At 43.3% G+C, this 18,425-nt stretch overlaps 1 protein-coding gene across 2 annotated transcripts in view; it reads right to left on the reverse strand.

Annotated features, from left to right (window-relative positions):
* The window catches only part of nkain2 (sodium/potassium transporting ATPase interacting 2), a 170,328-nt gene that overhangs the window by 17,531 nt on the left and 134,372 nt on the right, over positions 1-18,425 (reverse strand). The window contains exon 4 of one of the 2 annotated variants that reach the window (XM_038962860.1): positions 14,381-14,581. The exons of the other annotated variant lie outside the window; for it this stretch is intronic. Within the exon in view, the coding sequence (XP_038818788.1) occupies positions 14,381-14,581 (201 nt within the window). The remainder of the gene's footprint in view (positions 1-14,380; positions 14,582-18,425) is intronic. 2 annotated transcript variants of the gene reach the window in all.

Below are 18,425 nucleotides of genomic sequence, written 5' to 3' on the forward strand. Positions count from 1 at the left end.
TTGTGATACAGTGAATTATAAGTGAAATAATCTGTCTGTAAAAAATTGTTGGAAAAATTGTATATATACAGTTGTATACACAGTTGAAGTCGGAAGTTTACATACACTTAGGTTGGAGTCATTAAAAGTCATTTTTCAACCACTCCACAAATTTCTTGTTAACAATCTATAGTTTTGGCAAGTCAGGTAGGACATCTACTTTGTGCATGACACAAGTAATTTTTGTCTGTAAATTGTAAAATTAAAAAGTAAAATTGTCTGTAAACAATTGTTGGACAATTTTTCCAACAATTTTTTCCTCCCCTCAGCAGCTTCCACTGCTATACAAAGTCTACAGATGTGAGCATGCTACTGCATGTGTTGCAATCCTGGATATTGGCTTTTCACCTACCCCTGCATCTCACTTCCAACACCTCACATTTGACTATCTATAGTATTATAATCAGATATTTTACTTCACCCAACCATGTTAGAGATCGGCAGGGAAAACATAACTTCAAAGGTCCTTCATACAATTATTGATGTGGAGGACGTTTCCCAGCTAACCTATTTCCTCATAAAAAGTGGACACAATCCTGTAGTTTAATCCATTTTCAGGTGCTGATGTGGCATCACTCAACCTATTTCTGTCTCAGTGTAGACTCCCATTTCAAACTGTGAGCGGCTCACTTTGTGCAAAAGGTAATTCACATGTCCTTGACTCCATCCTCCTGTGTTCCTTGGCTCGCTGCGGGTGACTTTGCTCCTTAACGTTTATAGACGGGGCAGAGCTGCGTACCATGCCAACAACTGGTTATTTGCAGCCACATCTCACGGCTTTCACCAGCAAACAGACTTTCAGTGGAACCTTAGCTTTTTACTGGGGTTGTATCCCCAGGAAATGGAAGCAAGCTACAACACATCAAGGGCAAACATCTAAGTACATTGACTCCATTAAACCTTTTAAATAGGACAACTGCTGGCATACAGACCCTTGTAAAACCAGACCTGGCTCAGGGAAATGCTGATTGTATATATTTTGGGGCATTTACAGAGTACGCTAAAGGTTCAATGTGTGTTTTATTACTCATCACAATAAAGCCAAATGGCATTTCAGCAGTTCCTATAAAATGGTGCTTTCTGTTGGCCACATATCAGAGCGGTTGGGGGTAGATGCTGTGGATGGCAAGCTGATGCATCACTCTAAATGAGGTACTGCATACACTGTGGGTAATACTGCACAGGCAGGTTGAGGACAAGTGAAAGCCTCGCTGAAATGTTTCCCTAGTATTTAACCCCATACCGAGAAGAAAAGACTAGAGAACATTTGGAAAATGGGCCCTGAGCAATGTATTCAGGATTCATGATAATTCAATGATGGCAAAGCATCACCCCTCACACATTCACAACCATCAAAGACAGTTTAATCTGCACAGTATGCAGTAAGAAAGAGGCGGCAGGTAGCCTAGTGGTTAGAGCGTTGGGCCAGTAACCCGAACGGTTGCTGGATCAAATCCCCGAGCTGACAAGATAAAAATCTGTCCTTCTGCCACTGAACAAGGCAGTTAACCCACTGTTCCTGGTAGGCTGTCGTTGTAAATAAGAATTTGTTCTTAACTGACTTGCCTAGTTAAGTAAAAAAAATAACCCAATAATTCTACTGTTATTCTAATGTAAGACTACACTCATTAGTGAATGTCTCCTGGTGTAACTTTCTATATATTGATACATCAGTGTATCATTGTTTGACAGTGAATTTTTGAATCCTTAAAAAAATAAGATATCGAAGAATTCATTAGGTTCCATTTAATGTAGATAGAACTTTCAGACATTCAGCTGTGAGCTGGGACCATTCTTTCGGTGTAATTAAAATAAACTTCTGTGTCTTCAATAATCTGCCAACCTTAGAGCAGAAAGCAATTCAGTTCTCTTCATTCTAATCCTCCTTGGGCGACCTACCGGGCTCTTCATCTGAATTAGTCTCCCTGCAGAAGAAGGAGAGGCTCCACAGCAAAGACCTCCTGAGCTTGTGCTGTGTGAGTTCCACATTGACGTTGGTCTTGTTAGGTAGCTAAATTAACCGTTTACTTCCTTAATCATGGCCAAGGGCCAAGCTCATTGACTTCTCTATTGAGTCTTCGGCTGGTGGGCATCATTTTGTAAGAGGAGTGGAGGAAAAGTGGTCAAAGGAAAGATTTATATACTATAGGCTGTAGCGCAAATCATTGTACAAAATGAAGGAGGAGAGCATCCTATTCCATATATAGTGCACTACTTTTGACCAGCCCCTGATCAAAAGTAATGGACTATAGGGAATATTGTGCCATTTGGGAAACAGACATACTCCTTTCCTAATTTGTGTGATTAGAAATGCATTTTGTAATCAATACGAGTGGTTCAATAATCAAACGCTTGTAATTGAAAAAGTGAAAATTCTAATGAGGATGCTAAAAATGGCAAACCTCTCCAATAAATTAGACTAATTTTCTTGCTGAATCATTAATGCTCTCAAACGAGTTTACTTCTTGAATATTTGGCCGCAGTTTGCCAGAAAGAGGATGACAGGATGAATAGAAAAGAAACTTGCCTGAAAGAGTTTTGAGAAATTGAAACATGACATATTTTAAGTAAGAAGATATCTCACACACAAAGTAAGGAGAGATTCCATCAAACCAGATCAATCTGTCACAGTGCATATGTTCCAGGAGCCCTAAAATATTCACCTTTTTACTCTCAATGAAGCCTGACGGTAAGTACACATAGCTCTATGTGGCAGAAAATGTATCTTGCCCTGTACCCCAGACAAATCATAAGCCGAATGCGAAACTCTGGAAAACTAACATAATGCAAATGAAAGTAAAATGACTAAGCAACAGGCAATCAATTTTAAGCCGCTAGATAAAAAATACATGAATATGAAGGATTATTCAACATTAGTCTGAATCTCTTGCCCAAACCTGGTAATGTAATTATGAAATATGCACATTTAGCAGAATCACTGAATGTTGAAAGAGTAGGTGGTTTAAACACATCAACTCTACTGAAAGGTCACATTTATTAAGTCATTCCCTAAAGAAATCATTGATAATGATCTTTAACAATATTATATGCCCTGTATGGCTACCCTGATATTTCTAGGGAATCCAAAGAGATAAATCAATGCATTGTACTGAGAGAGCTCTTTTACTCCAGGATAGCTGTTGCATTGTCCCAGTGGTACCAAATGATCAGAAATGAGACAGAAGTCTTCTTTTCCTGTGAGAATACTGTGATTCTTCAACGACATTCATCAGACCCAATTTTCCACTTTCACAATTGAGAAGGCACTTAACCATAGAGGAGAATGAGTCACTTTTTGACATAGCAATGTTACAGCACAATAAACACATGGGTGGTGCTTCCCTCCCACTCTCTTCTCTCCTCAAACACACAGAGATGGTTGTGAAGTGTTTGACCATTATTTCCCTCTTACAGTTTCCCATTTCCTTTATACTTCAGAGAGACATGTTTAAAGTCCCACCAGCCAGGCTAACATACCATGGCCAGATAGGATGGAATTGAGAAATCGCTTCCATTATCGCATATTTCTATTTGCTGTGCACTCCTGTTGACAAAGAGTCAAGATTGAAACGAGAACCCTTCGACTCTGTTCAATAGGCTGGTTACGTGACATGGTTGTTGCATGCATGTTGACTGACAGAAGGTTAAGGTGGAATGACCTTTACTGGGTTTGCACTGCTTGGTACACTACCCACACAGGAAAGGACTATTTGTTCTCACTGTCACCGGTCAGGGTTACAGGTATGGGTCTCGAGTAGACCATTAAAGGTACATTCCATATCCTTCTATCTATATTGATGCTGCTTCCACACATACCCACACACAACTACAGTATTAAATTGATGGAAGTGACCCAAGGTGGGTTAGCTGATGTGTTTTACCTCAGGCAAAGCATCTCAACATAGACAACTCTGCTTAATTGGTTCTGGTCTTATTGGCTAACCTTATTGGCTTTGCAGAGATACTTTCCTTCACTTGATAATCATTCATTATGTGGCCCTTAGCTCCCATATCCATTGTCCAGGGATTGATTGCTTGCTGTAAAAGCCAACTCTGAGCTAGGAGCATAATTGCTCTTTGTTTACTATAATGCATTCAGACATCTCCCCATTGATCTAGAACAAAATACTGTTTGAATACCAAGCCGACCTAGCCTTTGTAATGTACTGAGCCCTGAGAGCCTTGAGTAGAGGCTTGTTTTCTATTCTAAGCGTCAACTCTCCAAATTAATGGCAAGCCAGCTAATATCGGTCTGCCAAGAAGATGGTAAAGCTGATGATAGTTTTGACCTCTATGCAAAGAGGGGAACGCAAACAAATCCTTTGCAAGGTAGTCGGGGATGCTCAATATACGCCTGACTATCAGTATATTTCTAATTGTAAAAGTCTGATGCACCCATGTGAAGCTTGATAGATTTTATTTATAGATGTCCCATCTTTTCTCCTAAATATGAGGGTCATGGTGAAAAATTGGGAGGTCATAAGTCACTTGGTGTACGGCCTGCGTGACTTCCTGATAATTGGTTTTGTGACCTCCCAAAGCCCTCAAGGAGTGAGTAATGGCCATTTTATAACACGTCAGAGATATTTTCTTTCCCTGACGAGGCATAACGGAGTGAAGTGAAAGGTGCCATCCTGACAAACGCTGTGACACACAACGGGATTTAAAGATCAACACAGTGGGAAGAGAGGATAGAAGGGTGGGAAGAGAGGAGATCGAAGAGAGAGCAGGACTTGTATTAGGCACTGGAGGGATAACACAGGAAGTGTGTGACAGAGGCAGGGTCAAATGCCGTCTTAACACTAGTCGAATATCTCAACATAATTCAACACATTATGAACATGTGTCAGCACACTGTCGTCGCCATTTTTCATACACCGAGGCTGTTTGCTCTTTAGCCAAACACAATATATACCTATTGTGACAGCGGAGAGCTTACAAATAATCTGGCCCTTGTCAAGACGTACGAGGCTGAGCTGAACGTCTCTACAGTGTATCCTACATGTCACAATGATAGACAGCTATTTCTTATTACTCTGACAATGTTGTGTCGTGACCGAGGCTGTAGGCTGCTACTAACACAGTGTCAGTGTGTCACTACAACGCTTTACCACGGACAAAACTTTGAGATTGAAAAATTGGATGGCAGTTGAGGTCTTTAAGACCAGTGTTTCTATACATTTCAGACAATGTCATCTTGTCTGTGTGGGGGGGGGGGGTTGAAGCCACCATTTATTCAAATGACAGCCCCAGCCGCATCAGTGCAGTGCTAGCTCGCCCTTTTTGTCCCACTGGTAACAATCACCTCAGTGGTGTGGAGGGAGACTGATCATCTCCAGCTCTGTGATATGGGGCGTCGTCGGCGTTGGGAGCAAAAGGCTCCCGCAATTAAAGCAGCTGAATGAAACACTGTGCTCGCAGCTCACAGGCTCGCATCAAGCGGCGTCCCATGTCGTTTCTGACATTTGAAAAATAGGCGCCCGCTTTCGCCCTCCCTCGCCGTTGATCTCGCTCTCGCTCTCGCTCTCTGGCTTATCAGATGAGATGCTCCGACACTTCAGAGATCCCGACAATATCAGCTCCCCTGTCACTCAACACAGGCCCACGCCGTTACTCATTCAGCCACAACAACAAGCCCATCTCACAGAGAGTGGAGAACGAAGAGACACACAGAGAAACAGGCTTCGAATAAGAAGAGAGACAGACATGGGGAAAGGGGCCTGAGATTGATACTGAAGCCTCTGTGATAACGTTGTGAGCCAGACTGACAGATGTCTCGTGAATGATTTGCCAAGCATGACTCTGTTTCAACACAACAATTAGTCTAAGATCGCAATTCCGTGCGGCCATGGTCTCCGTGTGCCTTTAGGGCCTAACATTTAATGAGGCCAATTGATTCACTTCCCTCAAGGTGTTGGCCACTGTCAATACTGATCAATTTTATTACAGGGGCTAAGGCATTCACTATTCACAGAACTGATAGCTAAAAAAATGTCTTTCTATACATGCACAGGCGTGAAACACGTGTAGTCTTTGGCGAAGAAAAATTGATTGTCGAAAGAGGCGGAAATTGGAGCGAAGCACCTATCCTAGCTTAATGAATTGGATTCATCTATCAATGTGGACTTTGCTTTTTTGTTTAATTCGACATTGAAAGACTTGGATGAGGAAAAGCAAAGTGTTTTTTCCTTCGTTGGTGCATCAGAGGAGCAGATTCCTCCGCCATAACTGATACCTCCTCCAATCCTCTTAAAATTACTTCTGACCAAATTGGCTTAGTGTTTGCTTTATATTTCCCAGAGAGCCCAGTCACCGGGTCTTCAATAGTGATTTCTCTAAAGATACGCATCTTTCCAGTCTGTTATCTTCTTTGAACAATAGCCATTGAAATGAACATTGAAGGCAGTTGGAGAGTGTCACGTTGGTATAAAGGGATCGGGAGACAGGCGCAGGAATGCGTAATAGGGGTTTTTATTGACCCAAATTACAGCGTGCCATGTAAAGGCATGGGGACGAAGACCAAACAAATACGTATACAAAACACAGGGTTGAAACCCAAAACAAAAGAGCGAGGAGTACCTCGAGTAAATGCACCAGGGCGAGACCCGTAACATACACGCACACAGTGATTCCACACGGGACGAAAACTGTAATCATCTGCACAATACAAATGGCAAGAAAGCCAAAACACAGTACAGGTACTCACACGACCAACGGACATTGTAACAATAATCGACAAGACAATGGTGAACAAAGGGCACACTTATACAATTACTAATCAATGGGAATAGGGACCAGGTGTGCATAATGACAGTTCCGGAGGGATCCGTGACAGTACCCCCCCCCCCCCAAGGATGATCACAGGAACGCAGTGCGGGGTCGATCTGGACCCGATGCAGCTGCCCAAGTTGCGTCGTCGTCGGACGGACCAGTTGCGTCGGACGGACCGGTTGTGGCGGCGTCAGACGGGCCAGTTGCAGCTGCTGAAGTTGCGGCGCCCGGACGGATCAGTCACAGCTTCATTGGACGGGCCATTCCCGCTCTCTCCCTTAATGGCCCATTATTCTGTCACGTTGGTATAAAGGGATCGGGAGACAGGTGCAGGAATGCGTAATAGGATTTTTATTTACCCAAATTACAGCGTGCCACGTAAAGGCACGGGAACGAAGACCAAACAAACACGTATACAAAACACAGGGTTGAAACCCAAACAAGAGCGAGGAGTACCTCGAATAAATAACACAAGCGCACAAACCTGTAATCATCTGCACAATACAAGTGGCACGACAGCCAAAACAACACAGCACAGGTACTCACAGGACCAACGGACATTGTAACAATAATCGACAGCCCAATGGAAACCAAAGGGCACACTTAAACAATTACAATCAGTGGGAATGGGGACCAGATGTGCATAATGACACAGTTCCAGAGGGATCCGTGACAGAGAGGTTCAGGTAGAAAATAGAAATGAATGTCTGAAGACAGACAGGGAGAGAGAGCAATTTTCATCCCATCATGACAGAAATGCCAAACAACAGGAAGATAAATGGAAATGAAAATGGTGGGATCATATGGCGACTAAAACACACAAGGTATTCCCACTACTCCCATAATAGATCACAGCAGCAAAAGCAGAGATAACATTGTTTAAACACTCAGGGTTTATGATAATTCTCCCACTTCGTCAAGAGGCTAAATTCAGAGAAGGGTAAATAATATCAGGAAGAGCTTCACCATTAACCAAGCAAATACTACACAAAGGGGCTTTTCACAGTGCCTGAGTGATAGGTGAAAATAGGAAACTTACGGTTATGCCGTGCATCCCTTTAATCTTCTAGCTAATGGACCCGGGCCATAGCTCTTCTCTAAACAATTACACTCACATTCAAAGACCCACACGGAATCCCTAACCAAAGAAAAAGCAATAGTACCTTCAGAGGGCACCATGTAATTAAACAAGGTGTGATTCATTACAAGTGTCATTGAAAATATTCTCATAAGCACATCACCATAGCGGTGTTAATAGTCTCATTTATTAAAGTGTATTCTGGCCTTGGGCACAGGATGCCTGTTGTGTGTCTGTACAGGCTGGAGGATGTGATGGAGGAGTGGAGGGGCTGTGGACTCCAACAGCTGTCTCCTCCAGTAAGAAAACATTATTCCTCCCAGTGTGTGTGTGTGTGTGTGTGTGTGTGTGTGTGTGTGTGTGTGTGTGTGTGTGTGTGTGTGTGTGTGTGTGTGTGTGTGTGTGTGTGAGTCTATGAGATGTCTTGCTGGATATGGGGGGCCTGGACACAATTGTAAAGCTAAGGTTTGACAGTAAGTGGTGCTAGCCAGGAGTTCAGCCTGCTACATATACTGCAGCCCTATGGCACCTGTCATCGGAGGCACCCGTCAATGGCAAAGTTGGCTCCTTTCTACAGACCGAGTCCCCTTACGACTCCATAGAGCTGTGACTTTACTGCATATAAATGTGCAACTTTTAGTAGCAGCAATACAGTAGCACTGGCACTGACTCTGACAGTTCATATCAGGGTTACTTCAATTACTTTCGCATTAAACCCTGTCCTTGTCCAAACACAGTCTGTGCACATGCTTTGAATAGAACAGTTAGTCATACCTTCATCATTCCTCATCAAACAGTTATGTTAGAGTGAACGTGGAAGCTCTTCTGATTCATGGCTCTCCTCGGGTCGACTGGCTGGCTGTTCTTAGAGAATCTGGCCCCGGGGCTCTGAGGCGTCAGCCATGCTACTGTGTACCGGACACAGCTCATTTAGCCGCTTATCCAGCCATACGAAATGGCCGCCTCTCTCTGTGTCCCCCCCCCCTGTCCCCCCTGTCCCCCAGGCTCTCCCCTGGACCGTGGTGGCGTGTGCTGTATCTCTGCTCTGTGGCTCTGTGCACTGCCTGGCCCTGACGCCACTGTACTCTCCTCTGCTCTCTTCCAGTGTGAAGGAAGAACAGAGAAATCTGCCTGGCAACATATCAACGTCTTCCTGGCTGCATTCGTCATCTCCCAGAGGTTGACTGCAGATAATAACTGACAAGCAGCCATTCTTATAGACAAAAAAAATCATCACAGTAGCAACACCAGTGAAAAAGAGGTTGGATGGCATGAGACCTACACAGTATATGTCAGTGTACTGTACATTTTTATGGTTAACTGCGATGGCTTCTGTACAGTAACAGTAGGTGTGAGTTTTATTTTCCACTATGGGAGAGTGCGCTGTGGCTCTTCTCATCTAGTGTTGCGTCACACTAATAGGTTCATGCAGCAGACGATGTTGCAAAGCAACATGGCTGGACCTCGCCACGGTACGGTGCTGAAGGTGAGACGGAGGACGTTAATCACCTAGCGTGTTAACCATAATCAGTGGTTCAACTCCCACACAGAGCTGTGATTACACTCCCAGAGCAACCTTACCTACCACAGCATGGTGCACCACTGTGCTGCCGAGATGAATTTACCTCACAAGGAACCCAATCAAGAATGTCTTAACTGATATTTTTCCCACCGACTAGCTCAGAAAATTAACACATTCTCCATAGATAATGACATCCTATGGTGGTGGGAACAGAGTGTAATTGCAGATGGGATGTGGCAAAAGAACAGTGAGACATCACAGTTTCGGGCCGAACCTCACAACCCTAGAGCTGAAAATACCATATGGTCCCTCAGCTAAGTGCCACCTAGCCCAACAGTCTCATGTTGACAGTGTCACGGTGACCCCACTGCAAACTGCTTGGGCTATCTTTATTACACTACTTTGGTAAAGGGTCACTGCGCCAATTAACATCTTATTTATCTACCGTAGCTACTTGCCTGCCTGTCTGATGTGGACAGCAAAACAAAGACAGCTTCACTCAGACAACAAAGACAGGGAGGACTGGAGGAGAGGGGAGGAGTAACATCGAAAGATCCTCCAGTGATTTCAACCCTTCCTCAGTCCCATCCAAGGCAGGCTTCTTAGTACGACGCACTATTTAATTACTTTGAGACGGAGGCTTCCTTATGGCGTAATGACGCGTACAGCCATACTACTGTCTGGGCTGGTTGTAAATGAACGGATGAGGCCCCTACATCAATTCTCCGCTTTGAGAGAAACCTCATTAACAGAAGGTGCTGCTCTGTTGCTCTGACGCCAGAAAAGAGAGCAGCAGAATAACAGTGAGACTTAGGGAACGTCTTCTGTCGGAGCCAAGGAAGCTGCCTAAAAAAGAAGTTGGTGGGTGCGTGGATGACAGGGAAAATGCTTCCTCTGTAATCCTTATAATTATCTCTTTATTGTCGTCATTGTGGTTCACACAAGGAGGCTCTTTCACTGCGGCCCATTTTCATAGATATTACTGAATTAGATTAACCTCCCAGGTTATTTTCATTAATACATAAGAGATAAGAAATTGTTACTTGGGTACTTTGTACCCTATCAAATGACTGTACTTCAATGAAAGAAGAGGGACAACCAAAAGTTGTGGATCAATTGTGTTCTTGTCTGGCAGAGGGGGAAGGAGAGAATAGGAGAGGAGGAGAAGAGAGAGGGCGGTTGTCTGCGCAGTTAACAGATCAAAGAGCCACTCATTCATTTTGGGGGAAAGATAATGAACCAGTCATTTCTTTCCCTGAGATTCTCATGTGAGGAAACAAAAGCCATTCATTATCCATTAAAGAGGTGCTGGGGAAAATTGACATTGTTGGCTCGTGCTGCCAGACACAATTAAACAGTCTTCCATCCACGTCGAACGTCTGAGATAGGAAAGTGTGTTTGGGATGCAATTGTGCCTCTGAATGTTTCTTAGCCCAATTATGATGTCCGTCGCTAAGACTTCCAGTGCAACGCAAAGCCGCTTACAGAGGGTACTCCGCTTGAATGGAGTATCGGAGGTAATTTAGCAAATTGATTCTAGATTCAGCCCAATGCTTTCCACTAAGCTAGTAAAAAGCTACGCAAAGACAACAGCAGCCGAAAGCTTACAATAAAAATGTATTATGGCAGCATGGCACGGATATTATGGGAATACCGGAATGTGTAATGCTGTGGTATTGTTTCTAGCTCCATGGTTTGTATAATGTCCAGTAGATACTGGACACTGTGGCCAGGTCTGCAGATTGAATGGCTGTAGACTTTGGCTCACAGCCATCAGTCATAATGACAAAGCATGACACACCACTTCCCAAATGCCTCCACTACAGAAGCTAGTGCTCTGAACCACTCAGGCCCAGGTTTTACAGGTTATAACAGTACATAACAGACTTTGGACATTCGCTTTGACATAAAACTTTTAATGGATTTGGTCTCTCTCCAAGCATATTTTAGCCTTTGAAAAGAAAAGGTGCAGCGATTCTCATTTTATCCTCACAGAAACTTGTTTCTAGTCTTTGCAAAAGTGATGTCGGCAACATTAAAAGATGGCACCTAAATATCAGAAAGAAGTATCAAACCATTGTATTATTATTGGGCTCCATGCAGGCTGTGTAGTAATGAAGAAGCCCTCTAAATCCCCTCCCCCCCCCCCCCCCAGTCATGCAGCTCAAAGGTTTTGCTGACACCGACACCCGTCTAGTCCCCTTCGATGTTTCAGGGAGAACTTAATTCAATCATTGTCATATTGATCCTGGCACCCAACATTCTCTTGACACCATGCTACTGAACCAGCTCCTGTGTTTAGGAGACTAAGCGTTGTTGAACTTGCAATAATTCCAATCATTTTCTACATAATATCTGACAGGCTCTAAGCATATATCTCACTGGTGTTTGGAATTGTGTTTATGTATCTATTCTACTGTACTGCAAGAGAGACTCGCTGAACGTGTGATGGAATATACTGTAGACTCGATGCACAAACCTTGTTTGATGTGAGTGCAATAGTCCCTACAGTAGACAGATCATACAATGCGCTAAAGGGAACAATGATCATCCACCATCTCACGATTGTTTTCAATCAAAAACCATGTAAGTGTTCGGTTTATGACTGAAACGTTTCCAATGTGCAGAGTAAAATACATTGAGATGCGTATAAACCTGAGAAGTAGCCCTGAAATCGAATCCAAAATAGGTTGCACAGTGTCTGACAGAGTTAATGGATAGTTCTAACTCCAGGCAGGTAAAGTATCGGGTGGTTGTCTTTCACACACTGGCTGGAGAGAATGTGTTCTCCTGGGATCTATCTATGTGGAACCCTCGACATGATCATTGACACAGCAACAACACCCTGCTTGGTTACATCAACATTCCCATAATTACACTCCACACATTAAGTCATTGTGAAATATCCTGGTGCGTTGTGGGAATCTCCTGCTCACACTGAGAACCTGAGGACTATAATTACAAGTGGCGGGAGCGAGAGACGGAAAGAAAGATACACTGGGGACAGTTTCCTCTACACACACACACACACACACACACACACACACACACACACACACACACACACACACACACACACACACACACACACACACACACACACACACACACACACACACACACACACACACACACACACACACACACACACACACACTACATAAGCTCACACACAGAAAACACACACACACACACATGGATATTGACGCCACACACACGCACACGCACACACACACTCTGGAGGAGAATGGAGGGAAAACCAATCGTCAATAAGGGAATTGCGTTTCCTCTGCCACCCTCTGGGATGGCCCACTGCCAAGCCACTAAAAGCTGCTGCCAGGCCTAAGCCTGCACTTTTAGAAAGATGAAGAGTTGTTTTTCCCGTTGACAATTGTCTGCCTTATAATATTGCTGCAAGGCCATTAGTCACTACAGTAGTAGGCAGCTAGTAATACGAGACAAAATAATGTGTGTTTCACATCTCATTGGCATGTCTCAGCATTGATGACTGTGCACAGGCATACGATTAACTTCTTCATCCATTACCTCATATCACAGACAGACAGCCTCACTAAACTGAAAACAATATGAAAATGTCTGTGCAAAATATCGTGGTTCACCGGGGTATCATCATCATAGCCCAAATATAAAAGCCTCTTCATGTGAAACAAGGTCAGTGTACAGTCTTCCAACTCCAACAAAAAGAGTCCCACATGCCCAGAGCCTAGGCTCCATCCCGTTCCCCTGCTGAGATGAGAGGGAGTGTAGCGGGTAGACTAGCAGCCAGACTAGGTCTACATACGGGTAACTGCCAAAATGAAGGAAACACTTGAGTAAATGAGGGATACTAAGTATTTTGAAAGCAGGTTCTTTCTCACAGGTGTGGTTTCTGAGTTAATTAAGCAATTAACATCCCATCATGCTTAGGGTCATGTATAAAAATGCCCAGTTGCCCATTATTTTGGCTACCATGGTTAGAAGAAGAGATCTCAGTAACTTTGAAAGAGGGGTCTCAAATGAGCATAGGGGTTTAAAGGGAGTGTGTGTGCGTCTCAGTCACCAGATCTCAACCCAATTGAACACTTATGGGAGATTCTAGAGCCGCGCAGCGTTTTACACCACCATCAACAAAACACCAAACGATGGAACTTCTCGTGGAAGAATCGTGTCGCATCCCTCCAATAGAGTTCCAGAAACTTGTAGAATCTATGCCAAGGCACATTGAAGCTGTTCTGGTGGCCTAATATACTTACAGAGGTCTACTATACTTACAGAGGTCTACTATATGTACAGATGCCTACTATACTTACAGAGGCCTACTATACTTACAGAGGTCTACTATACTTACAGAGGCCTACTATACCTACAGAGGTATACTATACTTACAGAGGCCTACTATACTTACAGAGGTCTACTATACTTACAGAGGTCTACTATACTTACAGAGGCCTACTTTACCTACAGAGGTCTACTATACCTCTACTATACCTACAGAGGTCTACTATACCTACAGAGGTCTACTATACTTACATAGGTCTACTATACTTACAGAGGTCTACTATACTTACAGAGGCCTACTTTACCTACAGAGGTCTACTATACCTCTACTATACCTACAGAGGTCTACTATACTTACAGAGGCCTACTGTACCTACAGAGGTCTACTATACTTACAAAGGTCTACTATACTTACAGAGGTCTACTATACTTACAGAGGCCTACTTTACCTACAGAGGTCTACTATACCTCTACTATACCTACAGAGGTCTACTATACTTACAGAGGTCTACTATACTTACAGAGGTCTACTATACTTACAGAGGTCTACTATACCTACAGGGGTCTACTATACTTACAGAGGTCTACTATACTTACAGAGGTCTACTATACTTACAGAGGCCTAATATATTTACAGTGGCCTACTATACTTACAGAGGTCTACGATACTTACAGAGGGCTACTATACTTACAGCCAGAAGGATCTGCAGGGAGCTGTGGGCCACCTCCACATACTGGTACTCCAGCAGACAACCTGCGATGCTGATGTAGCGGTGGTCCTCCGGGGCCCAGGACGGAGGGGGGGTGACCGGGGTCACCCTGCAGCCTGGACCGTTCTCCATCCACCAGGAGCGGTGCATGGACATGTTGAAGGTCATGATCAGGTCACTGTCCTGCTGGCAGAAAGGAGAGGGGGGAGGGGTGAAATACCGTATATATAGGTACTACTGTACTGTAGATCAGGTGTTTATGTGGAAAGGGGACAACATTAATATTGAGGTGACATTCATATTGAAATATTTGATATAGAAATGCTAGATAGTTGAGTACGTTTTGAGTATATCTACAATGGATTTTCTGTTGTAGGTGTTCAGCTACTACCGATGCCTTCCCCAGCCATAACGGAGTCAGTGCAATTACGTGCTCAAGCTTAAGCACGATTACACCTCAGTCAGTCTGGCAGTGATTTAACAACGTAGGTCAAACACCCAGCGCTCCACAATATTCTAATCAAGCTAAAATGTGTTCGTTGGCATGGAACAATGCCTAAAAGGGTGAAAAACCTCCCCTCTGTGACTTCTCTACGCTACCACTTCCCAACTCTTTAAAAAGGCTGCATTGCCTACAGGAGATTGAGATTCTAATTTAATGCAATGTGTATTTTACTTTCATTAATAAGCCTATTACGACATTTGTTTTAAAGAATCATCTATCATTCTAGAGTGGAAAAAGCATTGAGCTAGTGTTGCTTTGGTAATGTTCTCAGTTAAGTTAAAAGCTTTGCTTAACATTTTGCAACACAATTATTTATTCTGCCTCTTTCCGGCATCTCGGGAAGGCTATTAATTCTGAGCAGAACAAGAGTACACAGAGAGTAAAACTGAGCCAACATGCATTCAGCTTTTGCATGCCATTAATTCTACAATCAAGTGACGGAAGAAAGGGCTATTAGGGGTCGGGGTTTTCTGTGCCCTTTCCAGTGCTAGCAATCCAAACTCCGGTATACAAAAAGTAATTGTGAAACCCCGGGTCATTTGAGTCATCAAGCAGAGGATAATTCGAGTTGGTACTAAGAGAGAAGTGTGCGTGCACACATCCTTAAGCTAGAACGAATGAAGAGAGAATAAAACGTTGACAAAATCCATCCCAGAAATGGTCCTACTAGCTCTCAAACCTCTACCCTGTTCTCACACCTACGAACACATGACTGAATATATTCGATGCACACATTATCAGCCTGTGCTAAACTCTCCCTAAAGACCTGCATTTTGAAATTTCAACTCACATTTAAGAGCACTGCTTAAATCAGACAAGTGTGCCTTCCAGCCCTAGCTGTAGTATGCCCGCTCTGCAGTGTATCAGTTATTTTAGCATAAAACCTTGGTATTTGGCATTGAGACAAACATTCCCTCTCACTTACAAAACCAAGTAACACCACCCAATTTACTTTCATCCTACCAACACTTGTCAACCAGCTCCCACTTTTCTTCTCTCCTGCAGAAGGGAATGAGTCATCTGGGGGATTGGTGTCAGTGGCATTATTGCCTGTTGTTTAAAGGCCATATCAAGATCTATCACTCCTCTGCCTCAACAAATGGCGCCAGTGTTTGTCCACAGCAGGATGTGGGTGTTGTGGTAAACTGCTTTTAATTCATCTTGAAATACTCATCAGTGGGAGACGTTTGGCTGGAGCCTTGCCAAACAACAAACCCACAGCATCTTTTTTTTAATCTGCCTGTTTGTCTCATTGAGGAGTGGGTATTGATGCAACAGGCTCTCTAATACAATCAGAAACTCAAGGCCTTATCCGGTAGGTCTAGTGCCAGACTGCTCAACTATTTCAGATTGTAATTACATTAAAACCCACATAATGGACAAACAAATACATGAAAGAAATGCTTGTAACTTACAGAGTACCTGACCTGTGATAGAACAACAGCTTGCTCTAACGTGCAATCTTATGTACAGTCGTCCTAAACACGTTAGCTGGACTAGCACACCTCTGCCTGTCCTCTAGCACCGAGAGCGGACCGGCTCGGTGCCTCATGCCGTATGACAGGTGTGTTCTCATGCCTCCTCGTATGAAGACAGACACGTGGAACATAAAGACTGTTAGACGTGAATAGAAAGAGATGGGGGGGGGCCAGGTTGCAGCTGTCTACCTCTCCGTGTCTCCCTGCCTCTGTATCTGCTGTAATGAATGTCAGTCGTGTGGATGAACAACATCCATCATCAGTCAAATTGATAGAATAGAATGAGTGATGAGTGTTCAGCTCAGCTCATCACTGTTCCATATGCAGTAATACAGGGCTGCCTTCCTTACTAGCAGCCAAACACCTTTCCACTACCCTCTGACTGACTGGCAGTGTGGTTCAGCATCATTTGGAACCAGTACAAGGACAGCATGAGAGTTGGGTGTCACTGAGAGTTGACTGGTTGTTATTACTCCTCCTAAATAGTAAGGTGATGATGACTGGGCTTTTCCCAACGGCTGTTGTCCATACTTGATGACTGCAAAAGGATAGGCTAACACATCCCTGACAACAAAGTAGAAGAAACTAAGTCGCCAGAGGATACAAAAAGGTGGAATAATTGAGAATCAGTCATATGCAGTATCTATCTTACATCTGAAAAGAACAAAGAAAAGTATTACAGGAGTTGCACAGAGGCTTTACTTTGCTCTCTACGTCCCCGTGGGTTCCATTTTTAGGGCTTTGTATTGTCTTGCTGTTTCATCAGCCAGAGAATCCTTCGAAAAACTGAATGAATTCAATTCAAATTGGCTACAACCTTTTGAATATTACATTGATTGAGCATTAAAAAGCACTGACACTACAAAGGCCTACAAATTGGATGGGTACCCTTTTATGAGAGTGGCATTTGAGTGAGTTATTCTGTAGATATATTTTAGACACCACCAGTACATTCCTGCAACACTACTTTCAAGGTCTAAAAAAATATATGCTTAGCTAGCCGTGGTTGGGGGGATTTGGTTGTTTGAACACAAAAGATGGACAGTCACACTGTTAAGCACAACAGCCAGCTATGAAAGAGACCCAGATGTTCCACTTTAAAGGAGTAGGAACATTTCTCATTCTTTCCATGGTAGCAGGGGTGCAAAATTCCCTGCAGTGCACAGGAAGAGATCAAGAGAGCAGCTTTTCTGTATTTAAAGACTTCAATCCAAAATCTAGAGGAGTTTAACTGGAAGACTGTTCTGACAACACTAACAGGAAGGAAGAGTGTCCTCTCTCTCCTTTCACAATATGCTGATCTACAGTTGAATGCCTATCGAAGTGTGCATTCAAATACCACTAAACAATCCTGGGTGTGTCTTTGAATTTAATTCCTTGTACTGGTGGAAGTATGCCGAGGCAAGTGCTACACGGTGCTTAGTATGCTTTATGTAGGAATGTTAGAGGGGTGACTGTAATCAGAACTGGAGAATGACATTGAGAGAAAGCAATCTGAAGGTATTTGGAAAGGATCAAGATCAATACCTATCATCAGCGAACGAGTTGAAGAATTCAGACTGGTATTTTCAGTATTTTCTTGGAATTTCCTTTGACAAGTACATGCTGAACCAATGGCTGATTACTACGACTAGGCTGATTGTGCAAGTGTATGTGGTACAAGGAGAACCAACAGAATACACTCAATTAGATTGGGAAATAATTGTCTTGCTAAGCAACAGAATACTTGTGTTTCCTACCGATTAAAATGAGTCATATTCAGAGAAAGTTGCTATTTAAAACAAAATACTCTTAGTAGGTGTCAAGTGGCTTTCACGCAACATTAATTGCACCATGGGAAAGACGCATTAGTTCAGTGTGAACTTTAAGAATACTGAGGCTTGGTGGGTAATGAGGATGGAATTGCGAAGTGTCCTGTGTCCACAGACACACTTAAAGCAGAGCTACACACACACACACACACACACACACTGTCAAACATCTTACATTATTATAAACACTATCCAAGGAACCCAGATATCCTTTAACTTCTTGAGCCTATGGG

The sequence above is a fragment of the Salvelinus namaycush genome, chromosome 24, assembly GCF_016432855.1.
Source record: "Salvelinus namaycush isolate Seneca chromosome 24, SaNama_1.0, whole genome shotgun sequence".
Classification (NCBI taxonomy): domain Eukaryota; kingdom Metazoa; phylum Chordata; class Actinopteri; order Salmoniformes; family Salmonidae; genus Salvelinus; species Salvelinus namaycush.